The sequence below is a fragment of the Rhynchophorus ferrugineus genome, unplaced genomic scaffold, assembly GCF_030347505.1.
Source record: "Rhynchophorus ferrugineus isolate W39M unplaced genomic scaffold, kcgeb_rfMv2 rfM10, whole genome shotgun sequence".
Classification (NCBI taxonomy): domain Eukaryota; kingdom Metazoa; phylum Arthropoda; class Insecta; order Coleoptera; family Curculionidae; genus Rhynchophorus; species Rhynchophorus ferrugineus.
The window spans coordinates 9,684,448-9,711,378 of NW_027472589.1; the positions used below are offsets into that span (position 1 = coordinate 9,684,448).

The window sequence follows — 26,931 nt, forward strand, 5'->3', positions numbered from 1 at the left end:
AAAATATAAACAAGATGGTGAGACGTAAATAAGAATGGTAAAATAAAAGGAAAATTGTTGGTCTAATAATAAATATTAATAAATTGGCGAAGGTGCAGGTTAACCAAAAGTTATTGGTTATTAAATATATCCTCCTATGTTTATTAAGAGGAAATTATGTAATATATAATTTTAGCAACAACGGTATAGGTGTTGGGGTTACTCTTGCTCTAAGCGCACCAACTTTTTGACGAAAATAAGCACTGTGAAGCCTATTTATTACCTGAATCGAATTAGATGGTAATTTAACTCAATTTACTTTCGGTGTTTTCGTCTTCGTGCAATTTTCTCGGCGAGTCTGGGTTCGGTTCGCGATGAGGCGCCGTATACATGAAAAGCTTGACCTCGGCCTACCAGATTTAGAACGTCAAACAAGCGAGCGCGAATCGCGCTAGCCGCCTTGTCAGTTTCGCGTGGTGGGCCGTGCGTATCGATCAGTCTGGTCAATCGTCGCGACAACACCGAAGAAATTGTCTCTCGTCACAACCAGTTTCGTCCAAGTTGCGCTATTGTTTTCTTTGGATTTTATTGTCCGCTGTCAGTTCGCCTTTCTTGGCTAGTATCCTTGCTTGGCATCAGTCATGAGTAAAGGATCATCGGTTCCACCTCCTTATGGTCCACCCCCAGCGGCACCTCCGAGCTACGCTCAGGCTGTTGGTGGGGTACCACCAACAGCTCCTTATATACCGACGTATCATTGTAAGTAGATTATTGTTTCAATCTTCTATAAATGTTTTTAACAAAAAAAAACGAGTTTTAAGAAATTGTTAAGTAAATGTTTTATATGCGCATGGTTATTTAATATTAAGTTTTGATGGTCGTATTTCCAAGTTTTCGAGTATTTATGATATAAGTCAATATTCTGCTTATAGGGTGTAAAAAACCTAAATTTTATCATGAAAAATAGTTGTCTGGTTTGTCAGCAAGGTCAGTATTTCTCTGAAATCTTCCTTTCATAAAATAAGAAGTAAGTCAACATCCATGAAAATCGAGAGATAATTTAAAGATATATAAATAAAAGTTATTGGATTTTGTCAGAAGATGTTTTCAATCTCTCTCAAGGAGAACATTGACTTGTCCCAGATATTAGAAATATTAAAAGGATTAAGCTATAATAGGCTTTTGTTCAAGTTTTCTTATTAAGCGACTGACGATTATGACAGTGGATATGTTTTATTCGCCGTTGCTTCTTCGCGTCTCTAGACCTCGTTTTTCATTATTTCATAAGTAGGTTGTTGTTATTTTGGGCATAACCTTTTGGGCGTCCACTACACTTCACCGTCTTCAGTGCTCATTTCACCACGTCTAAAATCAAATCAAGTTTTTGCTTCAACTGTATTTTTCCCTTCAAAAAGCAATATTTTATCAACAGGCGAAATTACTTTTTATCCATTTTTTTCTCAATACCAAAAGTTGCTACAGTCAAAATGCTATAACTAAAACACAAACTAAATCCGACAGCTGTCGAATTTATACACGCATCTTTTGAGGGTTACGGCTAACTAAAAAACATATGGATTTGTGGCGATCGCCACGACCCTTTAGGCCACCACGAATACATCAACAAGTACAAAGTTTGGCAACGCCGGCGAATTGGTACCATGCAGTTCCAGGGTGTAAAAGACCATCACGACGATGTCTCGCCCTCTTCTCTTTTCTCCATCCCCCTGTAATGGTACCACTTTCACAGCGCTACCGTACTTCCTCTACCTAACCTAATATCCTGTCAATTCTCCCGTTGACCACATGTATTCGCACACTCAATATCGAAATAAACAAGTGATTATTAAACCAGTGTTTTCAGTTATCGTGCAAATTCCTTCCAAAAATAGTAGTGAGTGTTCTGACAAATAATTGCAGCGGCAGCCACACATTTCGACCGACTGACCGACCCGACGAACATTCCTACAAATTTAATTCTAGTAGCGCCATCTATGTGTGAGGCCGGGGACTTTTCAATTGACCTGTTAGGAGACTTTTGTAGGAATTTAATTTAATAGAAAATTTAGTCTTAGTTTAGGGAACCTTTTGCAAAAAATACTAGTAATGAGCGCTCGTCAGCGTATATCTGTACCAATATTAATAAAGCTTGATTCATTCAAATAAATGTTACACTATCTATTACAAATACCTCAAAATTAATTTAAAACGATTTTTATTTATTTATTTTGAAAATGACGACCTTAGTCAACTAATTATTTTTTTAATAAAATTATTTTATGATTAGTAGTATTTTTTCTCACTTTTATTTAATTCATTGCAAAATTGCAGTATTTTAATGACGAATCCACCGAGTCTTAGTATCAACTAGTGTGTTTAGTCAACTTATTATATTTTTAGGTTATTTTTAGTAGTAGAAAAATTATTGTGTTATAAAAAATAGAATACCAACACGCTATAATAATGAATAAACTTTGATAAATATGGGTGAAGATGAATCAAAATAAACTAAGTCTTTATCAAATTCCGAAATAGTACTTTGAATTACTTTAAGTAGTTACTTTTGTTTGTGCATATTTGTTTAATTCACCGCAATTCAGGCTATTAAGTTTTGGAAAGTTATTATTTTATAATAGATATGTTTTGGTGCAGCAACATATAATAATAAAGAATACCATTTAATAAAGATAAATGACGGTAAAACTTTGATATAGTCTATACAATAAAACAGCCAATGCAAAATTTATGACAATTTTGGCAGTATTTTTTAGATGTACCATAATGTTAAAATAAATTATTAGATTTAGATTAGAATGTTGTTGCATGCCAAAGCCAAACTGATCTAAGACTCAAGAGTTGATGCGGCAACATTGCGACGCTTTGACGTCATAAATTTAAATGATGTATGTGCAAAATATCTTTGAACAGTCTATAATCACATTTGTTTGCGGATATTTATTAAATCTAATACATAGATGTCACCACGAACTGATAGCATTTTGACAGTTGAAAAGTCCTCTCTCAACTAATCTTTATTAGGTTATTTAGTATTCATTTATGTTTAACATAAAATCAGAGGTATTGTATATTTTCTCTAATAAACAGAAATTGTAATTTAATGTTAATTTAAGGTGAATCGATGTACCAAAAACCAGTTAATCAAATATCAATTTATTTATGGGAAAATTTTGTCTATGAAACCTCCCATTATATTCGTCTTAAGCAAATTATGTTCCAGATATAAGGTCATTAGAGAGCAAAGCTTAATATTTAATAATGTTTAATGTAAATTTCGTAGATACAAACAGTTACCAACTATCTTTGGGAACTATCGACTGAAAACAGTCGAAACAGTCGAGAGTCAAAAAACTAACGACTGAAAATGCACCGTTCTGTATAACGCTTTCCTGTATAAATTGTGAGAGAGAAAAGGACGGAAATAATTGCTTGGAGCAGATAATTTAATATGTGCTAATGTTTTCCCACGGTAGTATAAGCGAGATGTAAATATTTCTTGTACTAACGTTAAAAAAGAAAAGGAAAAAAATACTGAATACTATTAACATGCCATTAATAATTACATTTTAAACGAAATAGAATTACTTTTATATCTGAATGTTCTGTTGATCTGTAAAAACGAATGGAATTTTTCTATGGAATGAAATAATACCCCACAATTCGATAAAATATTTATCGTATTTTAATATGTTAATTGCTATTTTTAAATAATATACTATAATAAGTATAGACAATATAATGGAACTTAAAGAAAACCTAAAAACTAAAGATGTACCATAACCATAAATACTAAATAAAAATGAAACATATACCTAATTATAAAAAAAACTAATCCATGACATAATTAAAAATCATCGCACAATAACTACTACATTTTTTTCAATAAAATAAATGCTTTATTTATTATTAAACGATAATATTTTTTAACAAAAATCAAGAGAGTAATCGAAATGTTACCTATTATTGTCATAAAAACATTCAAGAGTATTTTACTATTTATCATTTATAATTTTAATCTTTTTACCCTATTACATTAACTATCTTGAAAAATATCCTTCCAAAATGCTTCTATATTAATATTAATACTGCTATTTACAAGCAAACTACCAAAAAAAATCATAAAACTATATATATTACATGTAAATCTATGTAAGCATAAATTGGGTACTTTTTTGTCAAGATCGCGGCTAGGACGACAGTGCCAGAACGTTAAAAATCAGTCGAATAAAACTAGTAGAACCAAAACACACGAAAGGTACACGTCTGAAACAGTCGATAGTAAATAGTAACAAAATCAGTCGGACCGAAAATAACAACTGAACATAGTCGATTGAAACAGTCACTAGTAAAAAGTAGTAAAATCAGTCGAACCAAAAATAGCGACTGAAACAGTCGATAGTAAAAAGTAGTCAATTACTAAACAGTCGATAGTCGATTTCAGTCGATAGTTCCCAACACTAATTTCGATGTTTGGATCGTTAAAGATCGATATACATTTTTTTATTATCTTAATGTTATTGTTTTTATTATACTTCGATGTTCCAGCAAATATTTGCGACCCAATTTTATCATATTATCCAAAAATAAATGATGAATATATCAAGTCGGTCTGGTTAATTATGAAATTTAAATAGATGTTACACAAATTCGTTATGGGTTATCTGGAGTTTTAATCATGAATCATGACTGGAAAAAAGAACATCGAGTAAATTGTACTTTGATCTTTCTATATTATTCGGTTCGCGATTAATTTTACGCTGGTTTAATAAACGAAACTTACGACACTTCCTCACTATATGCATTTGAATTCAAATATTGCAAAAAGAGAAACGTACATTTTTTATAATCGGTCGTAGTTTCACTTAGGAAACGAATTAGCGCAGAGAAAGTCTGCTGCTATCCCACCAACGTATCTAGTTGGCCATTAGGTTCGATTACCTGTCGTAAACAGACGAACGTCAATCGTATTTTTTACTATTTTTTTATTATAGTAATTGGTAAGTGGCTATTTTGCATATTGCCTTCTGACGCTGAAAGAAGTATATAATTTTATACTGTAATTAAACCAGAATTTAGGCCGTAGTTTATTGTTGTTTAAATGATAAATGGTACATTGTCAAACAATTGTTTTGACAAAGGCTTATGGTAATAAAATCGATGTTTTTAAAAGTATAGAGCTTTATAATTATTATAATTATAAAAATTGTATGGAATTGATTTTATTAGAAAGTTAAAATACTTTCCCAGAGTTATGTATTTCTTACTTACTATTTTTGTTACTATTTTATAATAAGAATTATTGTTTAATCTTAGTGGGTACCCGGGTACATGGATATTGAACGGGCGGGGTATCAAGTTTGATAATTAATAACTTTTATTAATTAATTGATTGTTAAAAAATTTGACGAAAAATGGGTGTCAAATTACTTCAATTTTGGGGATCCAGACGGCCATAAAAAAATTTTAAGGAGAAGTTAATATATTTTACCTGCGGATTGAAATGGATACCCGGGTGCCCGGTCATTGACCGGACGGTTAAATCGTATCATTTACAGATTTTTTCCAATAAATGCACATTTAAATGAAGGAATATAACATTTCGTGCCAGCTCCTAAATTAATAGTGTTAAAATAGCACGAAGGATCTATGTACATCAACTAAAAGCTTTACAGCAAAATCAAAACAATTAGCCCGTCAAAAGACATGTTTATATAACCTGAAATTGAATTTACATATTCGAAATCTTCACTATGCCTCGTTTATTTAAAAAAAAAAATCGAAAGAAATTAAGTTTGTTGCAACGTTGCGACGTTTCCACATCATAAAATTTAGTTGACGTGGTTCAATGTTTTATTGGGCGGACTGTAGTAGTCAGGGTTGAACAGTATTTTGAATAAATTGTAATATATGTAAAGCATCATAGCAGAATAATTCAAGCCGGCTTGGTTGGCGCAGCGGTAAAGGCGACAGGACGGTCTATCTACTGTTGCGATAGTCGCGGGTTCGAATCCTTCTGGGGCAACAAGAGGCTCTTTCTTAATCTAGTGCCCATGAAAGGAAACTCTTCTTTTACTGATTGGTTGAATTCGTATTTTAAATACATGAGAGATAGTATTTTGTAATTTCTATTTTAATTAAAGCAAATCATGTATATATTTTGCCAAGTTTTGACTGTAGTGCTCTTAATGAAGCTTGGTAACGTGTGTGTTCGTGTTCTCTGTCGCACTATTCATCGGGCTTTTCTCCTCTTGATTTCGATAATATGTAATTCCTACAGCTTGAGAAAAGTTTTACTGAGAAATAATTAGGAGAAATCGTAATATCAAATAACTTGGAGCAGATCAGAAATGAACTATTTTTAAATTTTAAACAAACATCGTGAATTGCTATAACAATTACCAACCCAATGTAACAGTTTTTTGTTAGCTAAATTTCTTTTTCTGAGCTATATTTACGCTTCTAAGATGCTGAATGCTAAGCTGAATATATTATATACATTTATTTTCAATTAATTGTAGTTTTAATGATACGTGCCTTAAAGATGACGTACACTAGGGGTGTTGGTCACCTAAAAAATATCGATATATCGATATTTAAAAAAATATCGATACATCGTTTTCGATATTTTTTAAAAAATGTATCGATATTTTTAGCAAAAAATAAAAATAGTGAAATATTATCCTAAAAGAATATATATTTTTTCAAAATCTCTTAAACAGTAGCATCATATTTACTCTATTCTGAAAAAATATCGACTAAAAATATATCGATATGTCGGCCAAAAATATCGATATTTTTTTCAGAAAATATCGATATATCGATATTTTTGTGCATCCCTAACGTACACTGTCAAAAATTACATTATTTTGACATTTGCCAAACACTATCAGATTTAAATTCTTATGGTAATTATATAAAGTTGTTTTTAAGGTATAGTAAATAGTAAGGAATAGAATAGAAAAAATTAAAATAGAATTCTCTATAGAGACTTAAAACTAGGTATTTATCTAGGTCTTTACCTTCTGAGCTATATTTCCATCCATTTATTTTACATTTCATTACATTCCATTTATACAATATATTTATCCATCTAAGATGGATAAATATATTGTATAAATTCATCAGTTCAAAGTCCTTATTTAAGGCCATCTTTTTATAAATAATAAGTCATCTAATTAATAAAACTCACGGTGGCCATTACTAAGTCTTCGCTCATAACATCACAGTAATGAAACAATAATCAGTGTAGAACATTGCGTTCATTTGGATAAACATCATAAAATACGTCGCACACTGAGCAGAGTTTGTTGACTTGAAGAGTGTCGGGAATTATAAACTTTTAACAACTTTTAATAACAACATTACGACAATTTAAAGAATATTGTCCTATTACTGCAACACTATCATCTTGTATTAATTATTTAAAAGTGAACTGATGTTTGAATCAATACCCTTAATAATAGCAAATTTAACCAAAAAATCCTGATATTTATATAAGTTTATTGAATCTTGCATACTTTAACTTCCTTTAAATTCAACAATAGTTCTAATAATAACTGTGGCAACCCTGAGACGTTGATTTCAGATATCATTTAAGGGTACGTTGATCATTCAGTACAGACGCGTACTTTGAATTTGTACCGTGCATTTCTGTTCAATTTTATACTGACAATAAATACCGGTAATATCTTGTAATCATCACTATTTCATTTCGTCTTAACCTCCCCCCCCCCATTCACCAAGTCATGATCCCCAGAATAATATACACTTGCAAATGCCTCATCGTATACGTCTAACCTTTAAGTACACGTACGACAGAAAACTATATAGCCAGTCGCGTGAAGCATATATGACCCTCAAGCAAAATATTTATAGTTGCGTGATAAAATTACTATATTTTATAAAAAATCAAACCCATAACCTATTGTATTATGAATATGAACAAAAAATAAAAATATGAAATTAATTTTGACCCAATATTAGTATTTTCGTTTTCTTCCCTACACAACTGTATTTATTACGTATAGAGACAAAAATCTACTCATAGGGATGCTTGGTATGTGCACTAAATTTTGATTTTACCAAGTTGCCAGTTCTTGTAAAATAAATGTATATTTCAAGAATATCACAATATATAGAATATAGTGTTTCAAATAAAACAGATAATGTACATCATCAAAATATATAATGCAACGTTGCCACCCCAAATTTAAGTTTTCGTTTATTCTGACATTGACAACACATTACTAATGTAAATAAAATAAAGAAACAAAAAAAATAACGTTATAAAATATAATTTATTTTAACATTATAGTACATCTAATGCATCTATTGAAGGGCTTAAACTACAGTTAATTAAACAGCCACAATAGTTTGTAGGTTAGAGTTGTTTTAATTTCTTTACATTGACATATTACAACTGTGTCGAATTTTATTACACGTTCGATTTGGTTACATGTTCGGACGCATCAGACTGCATTCTGTTTCTTTTTCACTACAGTAATGCCAATTAGTAAAATGGGAAAGAAAAATGCCCAGGGTTTAAAAGAGATTTTACGTTTTTATAAACTGAATTTGGCAATACGTTCGACTGTGTTGATGACGTGCATTGGGTGTTTTATTGGAAGGACTCCATAGTCTGTCCAAAGTTATTTTGTCATTTAAATTTGTGATATCAAAACGTCGCAATGTTGCCGCATCAACTCTGATTTTTAGTTCAGTTTGTCTTTGACATGCAACAGTATTCTAATCTAAATAAAATAATTTTAAAAAAATGTTATGGAATATAATTCATTTTAACATTATAGTACATCTAAAAACTACAGTTATTTATACAGACACAATAGTTTATAGGCAACATCTTGATGACCTATGCACATAAAAATTTTGAATACACTTAGACAAAAAAAGAAACTAAAAGAACATATACGTTAACAAATATAATTTATTTATCAATTTATAGACATTACATTACAAACTAAGATAAATAAATTTATAGGAAATATGAATGAGTTTTAAATGTATCTGATTGATGACAAGTAAATCTAGATATACTAGAAGTTCTACTGGATGCTTCTTACTACTTACTTCTTTTAGCTGTTTTAACATTTTTGGCTGGAATTGTCTTGAAACTTGTGGGTATAACAGATATAAAGCTAGCAAAAGTCTTTACAGCGATATAGTAATATGAAATTATAATTATACATTACCGATATACTTTGTATTTAAAAGACAACTTGTTGAAATGCTAATTTTATTTTTGTTTATTTTTAACGCGGTTTATGTTACACCACCATAACCTTGATGCACATCCTCAGTAGTTTCGTCAACTGTCATCATCTAATTGGTTTACGTATCGATGATTCATTGTACGTAAAAGTGAAACTATCAAATATATACATATATTAATACATAAACCACAATGTGTTGTTTTTTTTAACCGAGTTATTTTTAAAGATCCAAACATCTGGATGAAGTCATGATTAAATATCATTCGCCAATTATATTTCGTTCTTCTCGTGGTAATCATAGCAGAACTAGTACCATGTCATTAATGATATTGTACAAAACATAATCCAAATCTCCATTTAACTAGCGACTTTGAACTATGTTTAATATTATAAATAACCCACTATTCATTTCTAACTATCGTATGCAATATATGACAGACTGCACATAACCTCACTTGTCTTAATTTCAATTTATTAACGCTCAGAACAATTAAAATGTGTTGTTATAAGAAAATGTATGGCAACGCACGTGTTGACTGAGTGATTGTTATGAAACAGCGGCATTAATTGGGTTCATAATAAACATTAAATTACTAGTTTTATAACATAAGATGATTTTAAATCAATTTTTAATGACAGTTAGGTTGTTATTCGACGTTTAAATCCACTGAATGAACCTGGTTTTCTTTTGACAGAGATCCTTACTATATTTCTTAATTTACTCAAAGCTTGAATCGTAAATATCTATTTTTACGATGGCTATATAATTTTCGCGTGGCTTAGTCAGAGGTTTTCCACGAAAAATACGAAATATCGATACTTTTTTCAACGTGTAGGATTAATTTCGGTATTTCGTGTAAAATACAATGAATATCAATGTATTTATACGATAAAAACTGAAAATTATTTTGCGTAAATACAGGGTTTTATTGCTGAAAATTTTGGGTGATTAAAATTAAAATATTGTTGATTCAGGACGATTTTGTTCAGTTTTAAGCTTCTAATTCATTATTTTTATACTTTTTCGATGGATTAGAACGTCCATTTTCAATTTATTTGTTAGTTTTTGACGATGAAATTTGTTTACCATAAATTTCTATCAATATTCAGTCATTTGTTTAATGTAGAAATTTTTTGTTGTTTTTTATTTAATTAATAGATTGTTGCTAGTCGTTTCCGTCTAACCTACAATTTGTCTTTATGATATGATCGGCCCTATCTCAGTCTCTGGTAAAATAATGTTTATACATGTCACTGCTGTATTTTTTAATATATGCACCTCACTACACAACACTACACAAGATCAGATGGTTTGGTTCTTTTGAGTCTGTGTCCTGTTCTGGTGGTATCCAAAAGTTACTCTTGAGAACGGAGTCTTTCCTCATGCCCCCTTGCAATTCTCTTGATTTCTTGACTGACGGTGGGTATCTGAAGGTCTCGATGTAGGTAATCAGTCCTGTAGTATTTGGGTGCACCCACAATACCTCTCAGGACTTTGTTCTGAAAAATTTGTATTTTATTTATGTTACTCTTTGCAAATTATCCCCATAATTGAACTCCGTATGTTCATATAGGTTTCAGTATTTGCTTATATAATAGTAATTTTTTATGTATTGATAATTGCGATTAATTAATTAATTCTTATTTTCCAAGCTTGTGTCCAATTATTTATATTGTCACTTGTCTGTTGTAATTTTCGTGAGGCTTCTTCACTATTGTCTCCGACAGCTATAATCGCAGTATCATCAGCAAATGTAGCCATCGTAATATTCTCTAATTGTGGTATATCACCAGTGTAGAGTAGATAAAGCATTAATCCCGGTACACTTCCTTGTGGTACACCTGCTTTAACTTCTTTTATTGTAGAGTAAGCTTCTTCTTGTATGACTCTAAACATTCTGGTTGTAATGTACGGTTTTAATAGTTCGGTGTATGGTTTTGGTAACATTTTCTGTAGTTTATGAACAAGGCTTTTACGCCAAACCTTATCGAAGGCTTGTACTACATCTAAGAATATAGTCGAGCATACTTTTTTACTTTCGTAGGCTTCAATAACATCTGTTATTCTGTAGACTTGGTCAATTGTTGAATGCTTGTTAATAAACCCAAACTGGTATGTTGGTATTAGGGTTTTTCTCTCTATGATCGACCTGAAAATAATAGTACCCCTTTTCTAAACAACTATGCAAACAATTTGAACTAACGTAATAGGTACTATTTTTTGATTGTGGAAAGTATTTTAAAGATTTATTTCAGCCTTGAACGCATGGAAACGCAAGTTAATCACTTGTTGTCGCATTTTTTTTTTGGTACAGGATGTTTTAATTAATTTAGTTCTATATTAGATTTTGTGACCATTTGTGTGGTACAATGTTGTTAAACAGTTACACATAGACAATGTATCACTATTTGATGCGGATTTTGAACCGGGTCCATCATTGATTATTACTTCTTCGAACTACCTTGTTCTCGCCTAAAACCAGGCGATGGAATGCATGACGCATACCTGATCACGAGGACTTGTCCTGGAGGGACATATTGGGTCCGATATGGCACCCGCTAACCGAAAAGCCGTTATTGGGCACGAGAACCCGACGGAAAAATAGATAGTGAAACTGACTATAGATTTGCAAACTTGAGTTAGCACACGAATGGATGCTGTAGTATAGGGGGCAGAAATTATGGTTGGTTAGCGGCGGACGACGCCGTTTCAGCATGTCGACCAGCTCGCGAACAATCGCGTTTTCAGAAGAACTTGAGCTCAGTTGTTATTTGTGGAATGATTGACATATGAACTGCTTGATTTCTGGATTCTTAGTTTACCTGTGAATTTGATTATTCCTGACAAATCATGGAGCGTTTAAGATTCTCCTGAGAAGCTTATGTTGGAAAACTTGAAGCTGTTTCACCTGGTTGGGTGTAATTAACTTTAATTATAAAATAAATAATAAACATATAAAATGAGCATTTGATGGAGATGGGAAGTTTGCTGGAAGGGCAGAACAGAGAAGATAGAAGGTTTGCTATCCCCGAACCTTCCTGGATTGCTTTCTGGATTTAGGAATGCTAACCGAACCGTCGGTCGAAGTGGAGACGTAGGTACGTGACATTATCCAGCCATGGAATTATTGGGGTGTCGATTTTTGTTGCGAGACACGCAGTGCGTAACGCTTCTTGTGGAAAATGATGGCCTGGAGCCTGAAGGCCGCCAAGAAAGCAGTGTCGTCAGCGTAAAACACAACCTCAATGTACTCTTTTCTCTGCAGATCTGAAATAAAGTGGTTAAATAATGCTGGGGCCAGCGGGGAACCTTGAGGTATGCCAGAGTCGATTTGTTTTCGACAGGAAAGTGTTTTCCTGATCATGACCTGGAAAGATCTGTTCGATAGACAGGACTTGATGAGAGCGGTTAGGTCTTCGGGGAGGCATAACCGTATCCATTTTGCGATCAAACCGTCGTGCCAGACCATGTCGAAAACTTTGCTTAGCTCTAGGTGGTCTGATGGATGGATGAATGGTGAGCGCAAAAGCCGAATAGTTCGTCAGGAAGGATGTTGTTTTCCTTAGTAAAAGAGCTGAGAACGTAGAGTATTGCCCTCTCGGCAACCTTCGAAATCGCACTGAGAAGGCTGATGGGTCTGTAGTCAGATGGAGATGATTTTGCTCTTTTTTTTGGGAATACCTGCTATATGTGTCTGTTTCCAAGACTGCAGAAATGCTGCAGCCTCATGATGGAGTTAATGAAAAACGTCAGAGCTGGGCAAAATCCGCATAATATATGAAATATAAAATTATAAAGTATTTGGAATATATGATACAGTATTTTAATTATTTTTTTAACCGTTAAAAGCATCAACGTGCAATCTTGCAGCCGATCATATCTGCTTCTTACAAAGATAGCCCGGGGTTTGGCATAGTAACAATTATTGCCCGAAAGTTGTAGCACTTGGGTTCAATGAAGTATTCAAGTTATATGGCCGAAAAACTGTTAGTCTCACCCAACTTATCAAATAAGCCATAACCAGTTTTGATTTACTTCTCACAAGCTGCACTATAAAATCCTCAAAAGAGTTCCATTTTGTGGCACAGGGTATGTTAAGTTATATCCAAGGCAGTCTTTGATTTGGACTGAATCATAAATATATTTATGTTAAAGAAGTTAGATATTTTAAATACCAATTACAAATTACTTAGAAATTATTTTGCTTAAATTTTGGAACACCCTATATAAATATTATTTTGTTAGTGATGTCAAGTAATTACAAAAGTGAAGACGTCGAAAAAAACAAAAACAAAAGAGATTCGAGGAAACAGTAAAAGACATGTAACCATTAAAAAATATATTTCTTCCTTGTTTTCTCTTGTGGCTTGTGCGAAACATTATGCAAATTCGAGCAATAAAACGAAATGGTATAAGTGGGTCTGATGCTTGGATAAAAATGTTTTTGCTAACGCTATTTTTTATTTTGTTATTATTTATTTTACGTCTTTCATTGTGTACCAACACTATTTTCACCAGATTTCCAATTGAAATAAATGTTTAGGTTAAATTATAAAATATAATGCAACACTAATATGAGCAAAAACAGTTTCCATTTGTTTGGGTATAAATCTGAATGATAAAAGCTAGCATATCAGAATACAGATATTTTTAACAAATAATATACACTTGCAAATGCCTCATCGTATACGTCTAACCTTTAAGTATACGTACGACAAAAAACTATATAGCCAGTCGCGTGAAGCATATCTGACCCTCAAGCAAAATGTTTATAGTTGCGTGATAAAATTACTATATTTTATAAAAAATCAGACCCATAACCTATTGTATTATGAATATGAACAAAAAATAAAAATATGAAATTAATTTTGACCCAATATTAGTATTTTCGTTTTCTTCCCTAGACAACTGTATTTATTACGTATAGAGACAAAAATCTACTCATAGGGATGCTTGGTATGTGCATTAAATTTAGATTTTACCAAGTTGCCAGTTCTTGTACAATATATGTATATTTCAAGAATATCACAATATATAGAATATAGCCCTTCAAATAAAACAGATAATGCACATCATTAAAATGTATAATGCAACGTTGCCACACCAAATTTAAGTTTTCGTTTATTCTGACACTTACAACAAATTACTAATGTAAATAAAATAAAGAAACAAAAATAACATTATAAAATATAATTTATTTTAAGATTATAGTACATCTAATGCATATCTATTGGAGGGCTTAAACTACAGTTAATTAAACCGCCACTATAGTTTGTAGGTTAGAGTTGTTTTAATTTCTTTACATTGACATATTACAAGTGTGTTGAATTTTATTACACGTTCGATTTGGTTACATGTTCGCACGCATCAGACTGCATTCTGTCTGTTTTTCACTAGAGTAATACTAATTAGTAAAATGGGAAAGAAAAATGCCCAGGGTTTAAAAGAGATTTTACGTTTTTATAAACTGAATTTGGCAATACCTTCGACTGTGTTGAATTGAAAGTATTTGAAATACTAACTACAAAATACTTTAACGTTAGATATTTTAAATACCAATTACAAATTACTTAAAAATTGTTTTGCTTAAATTTTGGAACACCCTCTATAAATATTATTTTGTCAGTGATGTCAAGTAATTACAAAAGTGAAGACGTCGAAAAAAACAAAAACAAAAAAGATTCGAGGAAAAAGTAAAAGACATGTAACCATTAAATGATATATTTCTTCCGTGTTTTCTCTCGTGGCTTGTGTGAAACATTATGCAAATTCGAGCAATAAAACGAAATGGTATAAGTGGGTCTGATGCTTGGATAAAAATGTTGTTGCTAACGCTATTTTTTATTTTGTTATTATTTATTTTACGTCTTACATTGTGTACCAACACTATTTTCACCAGATTTACAATTGAAATAAATGTTTAGGTTAAATTATAAAATATAATGCAACACTAATATGAGCAAAAACAGTTTCCATTTGTTTGGGTATAAATCTGAATGATACAAGCTACCGTATCAGAATACAGATATTTTTAACAAATAAGAGTTATCTGGCCGAAAAGAAAATGTACGTAACCTAAATGTTTTGTTGTCCAAGCACCCTAATTATCAATCATTTATTATTATCACGTATTTTGGGTATAGCATAATATTTTAATATTTAATTTTAGTTAATTCTCATATGTGAATATATTTTATTTCAGTCAAGTCATCATCAGCATAGTTTAAATCCATAAAAACCTGAATATCGTTCAAAACAAGCTAACCAAGTGTTATTCAGAAACACTGCGTGATATATTCAGAAAGCGTTTTAATCTATTTATTGTTTTTTTTGTTAGAGCCATCAGGTTTTAATAGCTCATGAAACAATGCGCATTTTCGATCACAACACATAAACGTTATGCAATTTGGTCATCGATTGCACTTGTCGAATTGAACTTTGGACCATTTTTTTGCATGGAAATGTTACCAAAATTGTTCTATTTTTATGTAAGCAACACCCACTACCATAATAAAAATACTGATCCTTAGAAACAAATACAAGATCTTCTCTTCGTCAGAATTTTACCACTTGATTTTTTTCTTATTATTTTATTAATACATTGTTACCAGTCGTTTCCGTCTAACCTACAATTTGTCTTTATGATAACTTAAATCTAGGTATGTAACTAGGAGGACCCATCGGCCTTATCTCAGTCTCTGGTGAAATAATATTTATACATGTTACTGTTTTATTTTTTATTATATGCACCTCACTACATAGCACTACACAAGATCAGATGGTTTGATTCTTTTGAGTCTGTGTCCTGTTCTGTTGGTATCCAAAAGCTGCAATACATCAATATTCTCATGAGAATGGAGTCTTTCCTCATGCCCCCTTGCAATTCTCTTGATTTCTTGACTGACAGTGGGTATCTGAAGGTCTCGATGTAGGTAATGAGTCCTATAGTATTTGGGTGCGTCCACAATACCTCGCGAGACTTTGTTCTGAAAAAATTGTATTTTATTTATGTTACTCTTTGCAGAACATCCCCATAATTCAATTTCGTATGTCCATATAAGTTTCAGTAATTGCAATTTATTATGTACTGACAATTGTGATTTGTGAGTGATTTTCTTCCAATTAGCCAGTACATTTTCCAATATTTCAATTCCAGTTCTTTTCTTTTCTTCTTCATATGTTCCTTCCAGTCTCCGATAGCTATAATCGCAGTATCATCAGCAAATGTAGCCATCGTAATATTCTCTGTTTGTGGTATATCACAAGTGTAGACTAAATAAAGCATTGGTCCCAGTACACTTCCTTGTGGTACATCTGCTTTAGCTTCTTTTGTAGAGTAAGTTGTAATATACTATTTTAATAGTTCGGTGTGTTGTTTTGATAACATTTTCTGTAGTTATGAACAAGGCCTTCATGCCAAACCTTATCGAAGGCTTGTGCTACATCTAAAAATATAGCTGAGCATACTTTTTTACTTTCGTAGGCTTTTTCAATAACACCTGTTATTCTGTGGGCCTGGTTTTGACCAATCAACAATTGGTTGAATGTTGCACTTGAATGATATGAATAATTAAAAGTCGCAAGGGGAAATATCTAGATTATATCGCGGGTATAGTAAAATTTCCCATCCAATGCTTACAACTTTTTGTTTAACTTCTTCATTGTTGCGCATATTTAACATATTTTATAATTATTTTGTATTTGTTATTATAATGTTTACATGAAATGTCATGAATTTTTAGGATCTTGTAAATATAAGATGTAGTTAATAGTAAATGGGTAATAAATTGATAACATAACATTTGAAGCTCGGTGATTTATTATTTCTTTCAGTTTATATAACTCTCTGGAGCAGATAAAGAACGCAGAAATATTGACATATAAAAAAATGGAATAAAATAAACAAAGAAAAAGTAACAACAACAAATAGACAACTACACCTAGATTGTTGGGTTATATACGTCATTATATTTAGATTGAACTCTTCTCCACACCACATATGAAGCAAAGTTCCATGCGCTTTTTTTATTTTGTGTTGGTATCTCCTATAAGCTTAAACCACCTTTTCTAAGTGTTCATTAATAGTGCTGTCTTATATTTACTACCAAAAATGAGAAAAACATATATTGCGCTAGTGGTAAAACATATTTACTTTTCTACATTTGGCTGTTGGAAAATATTGCTGTGTTTCCATCTTTCGTTTTCCTTTCGAATTACTTTTTCGTTGAAATCTCTGAAACATCACCTCTATATTCTTAACTATTTAGATTTGACTCAATTGACTGTTTGATTTCAAAATTCAGTCGTTCTCTTTATTTGGTTCTTCTGCCATTTCCTGTGTATATATTTTCCTGTAAGATTCTTCTAATATCTTCCTTGTCCTGCGATTTAATCACTGGCTATCTTATCTGAAAAGGTATTAGTGTCCGTTCTCTCTTCGTGCATACGTACCAAATACACATGCTTACACAGAGTATTCATCATCGTGTACTCTGGAGAACTAGACATACCTATGCAAACAAATCTTACACACTCTACAATATAGTTCGAAGTTGTTTTTAATTGATTTTTGTATTCGTAAGACAAACTTTATTGAACACCTATACTTGTATATACTATTTTTACAATTAATAAAAAAGGAAATACGTTTTCATGTATCTAATTTTAGATATAAATTATGTTTAAATGCGTAAGATCTAATATAAACCATTCTTGTTGTTTCAGTACGAAAAGAACCAGAAATATTAACCACCATCGTTCCAGTGGTGGGACCCAATCCAACTCACATGGTATGCCCCCACTGTGGCGCAGAGATTGATACCAGTACCAAATCAGAGCCGTCTACCAAAGCTTACATAGCAAGTCTTATTTTGTGTGTGATTGGGTAAATATATTGTTTTATATATATTAAATTATTGATAATTTATTTATTAAGACTAGTATCACAATTAACATTAATCAGACTTAACCTACTAACAAACAAATCATTTAGTGTTCAAATATTTGCAAGGTTTTATTTTTTCGTTTGAGACGTATAATGATATTGTACACATTTAGAAGTCTTCACGCTTCCGTGTTGACGTGGTACTAGAGTCTTTTTGATGGGAATTTTCAAATCTTCTGATAGTGTCCATAACCAATCAATTTCTAGGTCGCGATGGAGGTCAAAAACGTGTACATGCCAAGGCGCATTCACAATATATTTCAGCAATTTTTTTCGGAACCTCTGAATTACTTGACGGCTGAATTTTGTAACTCCACATTGGTATCTGCTGATATAAAATAAGCTTGTTGTAGGTTGATAGCTGGTACTAACGACCAAGCAACCAATACATTTTCCTGAACTGGATGTTGAATTGATCGCACTTCTTTTTTATATGTTCTCTTCATCTGAGCTTGGCATTTAGGATCATGCCAAGGTATTTTGCTATGTTGGTATATGGAACTTGAAAGCCTTTAATAAAGACACGCTGTTGCGGGGTCCTCCTATTTGTGAATTCAATATGTGTAGATTTTGCTTCATTCAATTTGATTTGCCATTTTTTAGTCCAGATAGCAACTTTATCAAGAGAAGATTGGACCTTCCTGATTAAGCTCTCTACAGTGCCTGCTACTGCTATATTGCCGTATTGTATCATCAGCAAAGGCAGCAGTTGTGCTATATAATGTTGTGGGGATAACATTGATGTAAATAAGATGGCAACAACACATTTCCTTGGGGCATGCCGGCCCTTATCGGTTTGAGATCAGAGTATGTTCCTTCATGTTTAACATGGAAGTATAGATTAATAAAATAGCAATTTAATAGATGGTAGAAATGCTTAGGGATAAGTGACTTTATTTTATATAGAAGGCCTTACTCTGTCAAAAGCCGGTGTAACATCAAAAAAGGCAGCAAAGATTTTTCCAATTACATCTGTAATTCGATGTACTTAGTCAGTTGTTGACTGGGCATTCCTCACACCAAACTGGTGAGATAGTAACAGATCAATTGAAAAGTCCCCGGCCTACCATAATAAAACACACTTTTTACATTTACAAAATTAGTTTTTTTTATTCATCATAATTCCCTCAAGGGTTATATGCTGATTATAGCGATCCTCCAAATTTTCGATAGCATTTTTGTAGTACGATTTGTCATTTCCTTCAAAATAGGCCTCAGTTTCGTCGATCACCTCTTCATTCGACGAAAATTTCTTCCCAGCGAGCATTTTTTTGAAATCTGAGAACAGGAAATAGTCGCTGGAAGGCAGATCTGAAGAACACGGTGGATGAGGAAGCAATTCGAAGCCCAATTCATGGATTTTTAACACGGTACGTTGTATCGGTGAAGCAACACTTTCTTTTTCTTCAAATGCGGCCGTTATTCGGCGATTTCGTCCTTCAAACGGTCTAATAACGCTATGTAATAGTTTCTGTTGATGGTTCTTCCTTTTTCAAGGTAGTCAATGAAGATTATTCCATGCGCATCCTAAAATACAGACGCCATAGTCTTGTCAGCCGATTGTTGTGTTTTCCCACGCTATGGAGCGGGTTCATCGTCTGCAGTTCACTCGGATGACTGTCAGTTGAACTTCGGAGTGAAATGATGGAGCCATGTTTCATCCATTGTCACATATCGACGCAAAAACTCGGGTTTATTACGCTTGATCATCTTCAACTGCTCCGAATCATCAACGCGTCGTTGTTTTTGGTCAAAAGTGAGCTCGCGCGACATCCCCTTTGCATAGAGCTTTCTCATACCCAAATATTCGTGAATGATATGATGTACACGTTCAGTTGATATTTTTAGAGTGTCTGCTATTTCATTCAGTTTGAATTTACGGTCATTCAAAATCATTTTGTGGATTTTTTAGATGTTTTCGTCGATAACAACCTCTTTTGGGCGTCCACTGCGTTCACCGCCTTCGGTGCTCATTTCACCACGTCTAAAATTAGCATACCAATCCTTGATGGTTAATTTTTCTGGGGCAGTGTCCGGAAACTCTGCATCAAGCCAAGTTTTTGCACTGTATTTTTTCCCTTCAAAAAGCGATATTTTATCAACACGCGTAATTCCTTTTTATCAATTTTTTTTGCAATAAGAAAAGTTGCTTGACTCAAAATACTATAATTCACAAACCAATGATCCGGGAACTGTCACATTTATAAACGCATCTTTTGAGGGTTACGCCTAACTAAAAAGCATATGGATTTAATTCAACTAGCGGCATCTATGTGTCAGGCCAGGGACTTTGTAATTGACCTATTATCAGTTTTGTTTGCTCGAGAATAAGTTTGAGGCGTTTCATAATCAATTTCTCAAATAGTTTAGCCATAACTGGCAATAAAGAATTAGGACGATATAAATTAACTTCCCCCAGATTTTTACCAGGTTTTGGTATCATTATGACTCCAGACATTTTCTATACAACTGCTACATAGCTTATTCGAATGCAAACATTAAACGTGTTGGTTAAATTAATTAAAGGCTTTCTTTGGAGTCTTTCAAGAATCTCTCCCGTAACAACATGATAGCCTGGTGCTTGTTCTAAATTAAAGTGGTTCTTAATTTATTTCAAAACTTCCCTAGCAGTAACCATTGTTATCCTCTCAGAACAGTTATTGGGATTGAGGCATGATATAACATTATCCCTTTGGTTTGGATGGAACCTATCTTCCAGATGTTCTGCAAATTTATTTGCTTTTTCAAAATTATTTCGGGTTCACGTCTCATCAGGCTTTCTAATATGAAGCACTTGAGCTATGGGATGTTCAAGATGTTTAGAAACGTTCCAGAGTGAATACTCGGCATTACTATTCACAGAGAATTTCGAAAGGAATCCAGCGATTGATGTTTGTTTGATTTCCTTCATTTTCCTAGATGGGCTTCTAGATTGGTGCCATCTTCTTCGTTTACGCCAAGTTTATGTTTTTTTAGGAAGGAGATCTCTGATTTATTTTAGAACATTAAAGCTTGTCAGTTTCCGTTCAATAAAAGGGGTACATCATCAAGCAGCTTCTTGAATGGCTCTAGTAAAAAGTAACTACTGCCTTCAGTTGGTTCGTTGTTTTAAGAGGTGTATCCAGATTAATATCCTGTTGTAATAGGTTATTGAAATAATCCCAATCCGTGTGCTTATTAACCAAAATTGGATGTTGTGCTTTCGTGAATATTTTATCACTGATGGTTAGTTTTATGCTATGTAATGCTGTTATGTTCTTGTTACTATGTTACTATGTGTGTCTACATATGTTACTATGTTTTTGACAACCAAGAAGTTAAATCTAGAGATCTTTTCAAGTGTGAGGGTTAGTATGTCGGCTGACCAGTTGATATAAACTCACATCCATAATTGACAACAGCGTTGTATAATTCTCGGCCCTTTGGGGAAATAAGTCTCGATCTCTAATGACTGTGGTGGCATTAAAATCGCCACCAATAATAGAATGGCTGTTAAGTCTCTTAAAAGAGCAATATCTTTCAGCAATATTGTTATATCTAGAAGTACAATAGATTACACTTACTTAGAACTTGGTATTTTATATTATTAATATAATTGTTGGAAATATTAGTTCATTATTCAGTATATTACTGACAGTTTATTAACACACACTGTATCCTATCAAATGTCAGAAGACCAGATTTTCTCTATTACAGAATAATAGTAATATTACATCAACAAACTGTTGTAAACATAAAATTAACCTAAAAATATTTTCTAAACAGAAGTCTCGTAAACAACACGCGTAGCTGTCAAGCTAGTTTAGGATAAATGTGTATGAACAGTGCGCACACCTTTCTTCTTTCTCTGTCGTCTGAATTTTTTTGTCGTCTCGTTTAAAGATTTTTATGTCGTTTAATAAGTCTTAAGGGAACCTGTTCATCTTCCAAAGCTGCCCAAAATAACAATCGCCTGCCTTCCACGACTAATACGTTCCTCCGTCTGCTGGAATAGGACAAAAAAATCAATATTTTAAATAATTGTAATCAAATTTTTTTCCAGATGCTTCTGGGGATGCTGCCTCATACCCTGCTGCATGGATTCCTGCCGAAACGTCAAACACAAATGCCCGAACTGCGACTCGTATCTCGGCACATACAAGAGATAAAGAAATCGACGATCGAACGACATTTCATACCAAAAACGGCGTCACAAACTCCTCCCACTCTGTAAATAGATAATTGTTTTTCGAGAAACCATAAAAAAAACATTTCTCGTAGGTTGTAACAGTAGATATCTTAAAAACAACCGAGTCTATGCTATTATAACCATCACGGCATCGCAAATATTTAGTTTTAGAAATCACCACGGTTCCATTAACATCAATGCAATTAAAATAACGGTCTCGAGAAAGACGAACACTCTCCGAAGCCGTAATCATAGAGTATTATATGTTATAGAGTGTTAACTTAATACGTATAATCCTAGAATTGTTTTGTGCGATCTTAGCAGAGAAGGTCCCTATTTCATTGTATTTGATTGGTTAGTTTAAATTAGTATTACAGACATCTCTAAAGAAAATATTTTGTCATGAAGGCATTTCATTGATTCTAAATATTCTAAATATAAAAACATTTACTCTTTTTCATATTTCCTTCTTAAGTTCTTATCTTTTTGTTGCATTATACTGAAAGCAGACTAAGTTTGTTAGTATTTTATTTACTTATTCAACATAAAAATGTATTCAGGTAAGTTATAATAATAATTTTATTGTGAAAATTGAGGATCCGAGAATTAAAACTCCTAGATTGAATGATATATTGACATATTATATATTATAGCAATATTGAGGAGTTAAATCAAAGAGACAGCTTAAAGATCTATTAACAATAATTAATATATCAATCATTGTCTATACACAATCACTTTCAACTTGCTAATCTACTAATTGTATTATTATATTTTGTATTAATGTATGACTGAATGTAAACAGAAAGAGCGTTCAGTTTCTTTTTTTAACGTTTTCGTTCAAAAATTAATATTTCTGAGTTCATCTGTTAAATCCACAAAAAATCTCATTTATCTTGGTTAAGTAGCCTTGAGTCAAAATATTGATTATGTTGACCAAAATAGATTTCTTTGAGTAAATGAACCTCTTCAGATTAATTAAGTTTTTAATTGATCACACTTTACAAACACCTTTTTAAAGGATAATAAAATTTGGCACCATATTGAATGGCTTTGCATTAAAAATTTTCATATTGTAATTTTGATATCGTCCGACTTGGACACATTTTGGGTTTGAATTCTGGGTAATATTTTCATGATTTATTCGGTTGTTTAGTATTATGTATTTTTATAAAAACAATACGTATATATACGAACATAAATGCTCTATATAAACAACTATATACACCAGATAAAGTCAATGCTGTCACACACATATGCTTAATGTAGCTAATTTGGGCTATTTGACTTGATTAATGCATTTTTGAAATAGATTTGGACATTTTTTTCCAAGGAAAAGGACGTCTCGTTTTTTTATTTATCCACATACAACACTTCTGAGACTAAAAATGTATTATAATCAAATAATAGTGATAATAATTAAGTCGTAAAAACAAAAAATGGCATCATAAACAAACAATAGCATTATAGAAATAAACCAATCAAATGTCTTTGTGGGTAAATTTAAAATGAACCAATCAAACGCCTGGAAAAAGCGGTTTTGGTGCCTGCATTGGTGGGACCACGCAAAATAATTCTCCTGCTTTGTTTATTAAAGTTAATACTCTACATAATACTCTATGGTCGTGCCGCTCGAGGCTAGTTTTGCAAAACGTTGTTGTCATGCCTATTTTTAAAACCTAGATTACTTATTCATAACTGTACGATGAGAGCCTCGTTATTATGTCACGAGACGTTCATTATAGTTTTTCGCGACTTGGTCTAGTGTCACTAAACGATACCGAGACGTGACGTCCACTCGAAAAAAGGGTACGTGCCACTTGTAAAAGTCGAATTTTAAATAGCGTCTCGACAACAGGAAGCCTAATGAGATCGGGCTTGAATATTCAAAAGAATAAAGTTCAAGGTTGACGCTTGATGCTCTTGATCACCATCACACACGAAACATAGCCAGAGTCGCTAATATAAACACCGGAAAATTTAAAATACAATAATAAAAGGGAAAATAAAAATACATTTTATTCAAGTATGTCTAAAATTTCAAGTAAATATTTAGAAAATACATGAAAAAAATAGTATATAATTGCATTATTTTTATATATCAGAAATATGAAACATTTTTTAAGAGGGACTTTTTTAAAGTATGTTAGCATTTAATAAGTTTCTTTTCATTGAACATAAATAACAAATTTTGTGTTTCTATAATAAAATTTTATATGAAAATAAATGTAATAATAATTCTAGGTGATAATTAATCTCCCATTGGTACTAAATACTATCAAATATGAAAAATGTTGCATTATCATAAATATAACACGCCTTAAATACAATGTATGTTATATTTAGGACCTTTTTTTTAATTTTCATATATATTAATTATAAGTACATAATTTGACAATATGCTTACAAGGTGTATTATATTTTGATGTAGCAATGAAAAATATTTTACCCGTTGCAATTATATTGACCTCTCTAATCCACCAAAACAAACAACACAATTTATTGTATTAAAAATACTTCCCTAGATGTATTGTTGTTACATCTATCATACTGGTGAATCTGAATAAATTCGGTATCATTTGTCACTAGTGTTAAACTACCTCGACTGTTCGTCAAACATAGCTATAATTATACATTTGATATGTTACTTTAGTTCAATTTGGAAACCCTTAAAACATTATATTTTTAATCACTTGTTCTTTTTACAGATATACATTTCCGAATGGCAAAGCAAAATAATCTGTAAATAAAGATATGCTATGTATACATAATTGCCATAATGAAGGACTTACTGTTTTAGCTCTTTCTTTGTTAAACAATGGTCTTCTATATAGATTTGATTTTATAGTCAGCCTGTCTATTAAGTAACTAAGTTTATTATTCAAGAAATTAAGCTTCTTATGATATAGAGCAGTCAATATTGGGAAATGATGCAATCTATTCAAACAACTATAAATTAGAATACAACACATAGGTGTATAACCAATGCTCTTAGAAATGCTGCTCACACAGAAAATATTTAAAATTATTTTAGGATATACTACTTAGGAAGTATTTGTTTAATTGAATAAACGGAAATTTGTTTCTTAAAATGAATTACGGCAAATTTGTCATTTATATCGCTTTTGTACTTCTGGCCACCTAGCGGCAAAATAAAAAAACCAAAACTTTGTTTCACTTGCGTCCGTTTAAGATCCCTTTCCATATTCTCTGTATTTTGTGCGATCACATTAATTTTTTGGTATCTGTGGACGATACACGCTCGGCGTTCTTCAGTCACACCGGTTCATACATCCATATTTATTAACCATATTTTTGTTATGTACTAATTGTTATATAAATAAACTATTTTTTGTACGCCGTCCTTTATTTTACATCCCACACTTATAAAGAAAACGTAAAAATCCTCAAGAAAACTACGGCGGCTTGGAATTTAATAAATCAACAACACCTGTGCGCTTAAGAACTATATGTTTGGGTGTACTTTATACCGACCTGTTCAAATATGGAATCCCTTAAGTTTATTATCGCTACACCATCGCTTAAACGGCTACTGACGTCAGTGCCGGTAAACATAAGAGTGACGTTCATAACAGGAAAGGAAACACGACTACTACGTCAATACGTTTAGAATTATTTTAAATATTAACGTAAATATGCACAAATATTTTTATAATCAATGAGTTGAACCAAAAATTATTTTATATATACTGCTTATGAAATGTAAAGCGTTTGAAATAACAAGAACTTTCATTTTACTTTAAAATTATTTTATTATATTATTTAATCTCAATTCCATTATAATATAAACGAACCCTTATATCTAGACATCTCACTCATCACATTTTTCAGTCGAATATAAACGCACCTCTCCCCTAAATAATGGATGAAAGGGATGTACGTGGTCGTTGTTCCGTCTGAACTAATTTCTTCAGTCAATTCGCCTTTAATGATCTTTGAAATAGCATTGTTTCCACCCAAATTTCCATAGTGTAGCCTGTATGGAACAGTTTACCAAATTTTGGTGCTCTCAGAAGCTCTCAGCAATTTTAATCCGCGATTGGTCGCATCATCTACATCCTGAACTACGATGTTTGTGCCAGGAAACAGTAAATAATAATAACTATATTAACAATAACTAGTAGTTTAAAAAAAATTAAAAACCTACAACTCCAAACACAGTTAAAAATATATAATAATAATATTTTGGAAAACTATATGTTGGACCATAAAGAAATAAAATTACTACACAAACTTTTAAAAAATTAGAGGTGACATTGGTATTTAAAAATGAAAAAGAATCAAGAAATGAGATGTTATTATCAGAAATGCCCAAAAACCATATATATGATAATGGAATTATTAGATTTAACATCTAATGTTAACAAACTAAAATAGAAACACTGATGAAGCTATAACTAACCCCCAAATAACCCCACAAGATGTGCTGTTTATAGAAATAGAAGATAACGTATATAATAATCTACAAATACAGAACAAGGACCTGAAATAAAAAAAAGTAATGTTCATCATAGAATAGCAGAGAGAATTAAAAATAGAAATAGAGAAAGTAAAATAAGATTTTTAATTG

At 32.1% G+C, this 26,931-nt stretch overlaps 1 protein-coding gene across 1 annotated transcript; it reads left to right on the forward strand.

Moving 5' to 3' along the window:
• The first annotated feature begins 252 nt into the window (after positions 1-252).
• LOC143203560 (LITAF domain-containing protein) lies at positions 253-25,697 on the forward strand. The gene is made up of 3 exons (XM_076415767.1): positions 253-738; positions 17,953-18,112; positions 22,215-25,697. The coding sequence occupies exons 1-3, from the start codon at positions 621-623 to the stop codon at positions 22,318-22,320; spliced, it is 384 nt and encodes a 127-aa protein (XP_076271882.1). The 5' UTR covers positions 253-620; the 3' UTR covers positions 22,321-25,697.
• Positions 25,698-26,931: the final 1,234 nt, after the last annotated feature.

Coding starts and splice junctions, on each gene's coding strand:
- LOC143203560 (XM_076415767.1), top strand. CDS start 621: ATGAGTAAAGGATCATCGGTTCCACCTCCTTATGGTCCACCCCCAGCG. Junction 739..17,952: donor TTATATACCGACGTATCATT/GTAAGTAGATTA, acceptor TTGTTGTTTCAG/TACGAAAAGAACCAGAAATA. Junction 18,113..22,214: donor CTTATTTTGTGTGTGATTGG/GTAAATATATTG, acceptor ATTTTTTTCCAG/ATGCTTCTGGGGATGCTGCC.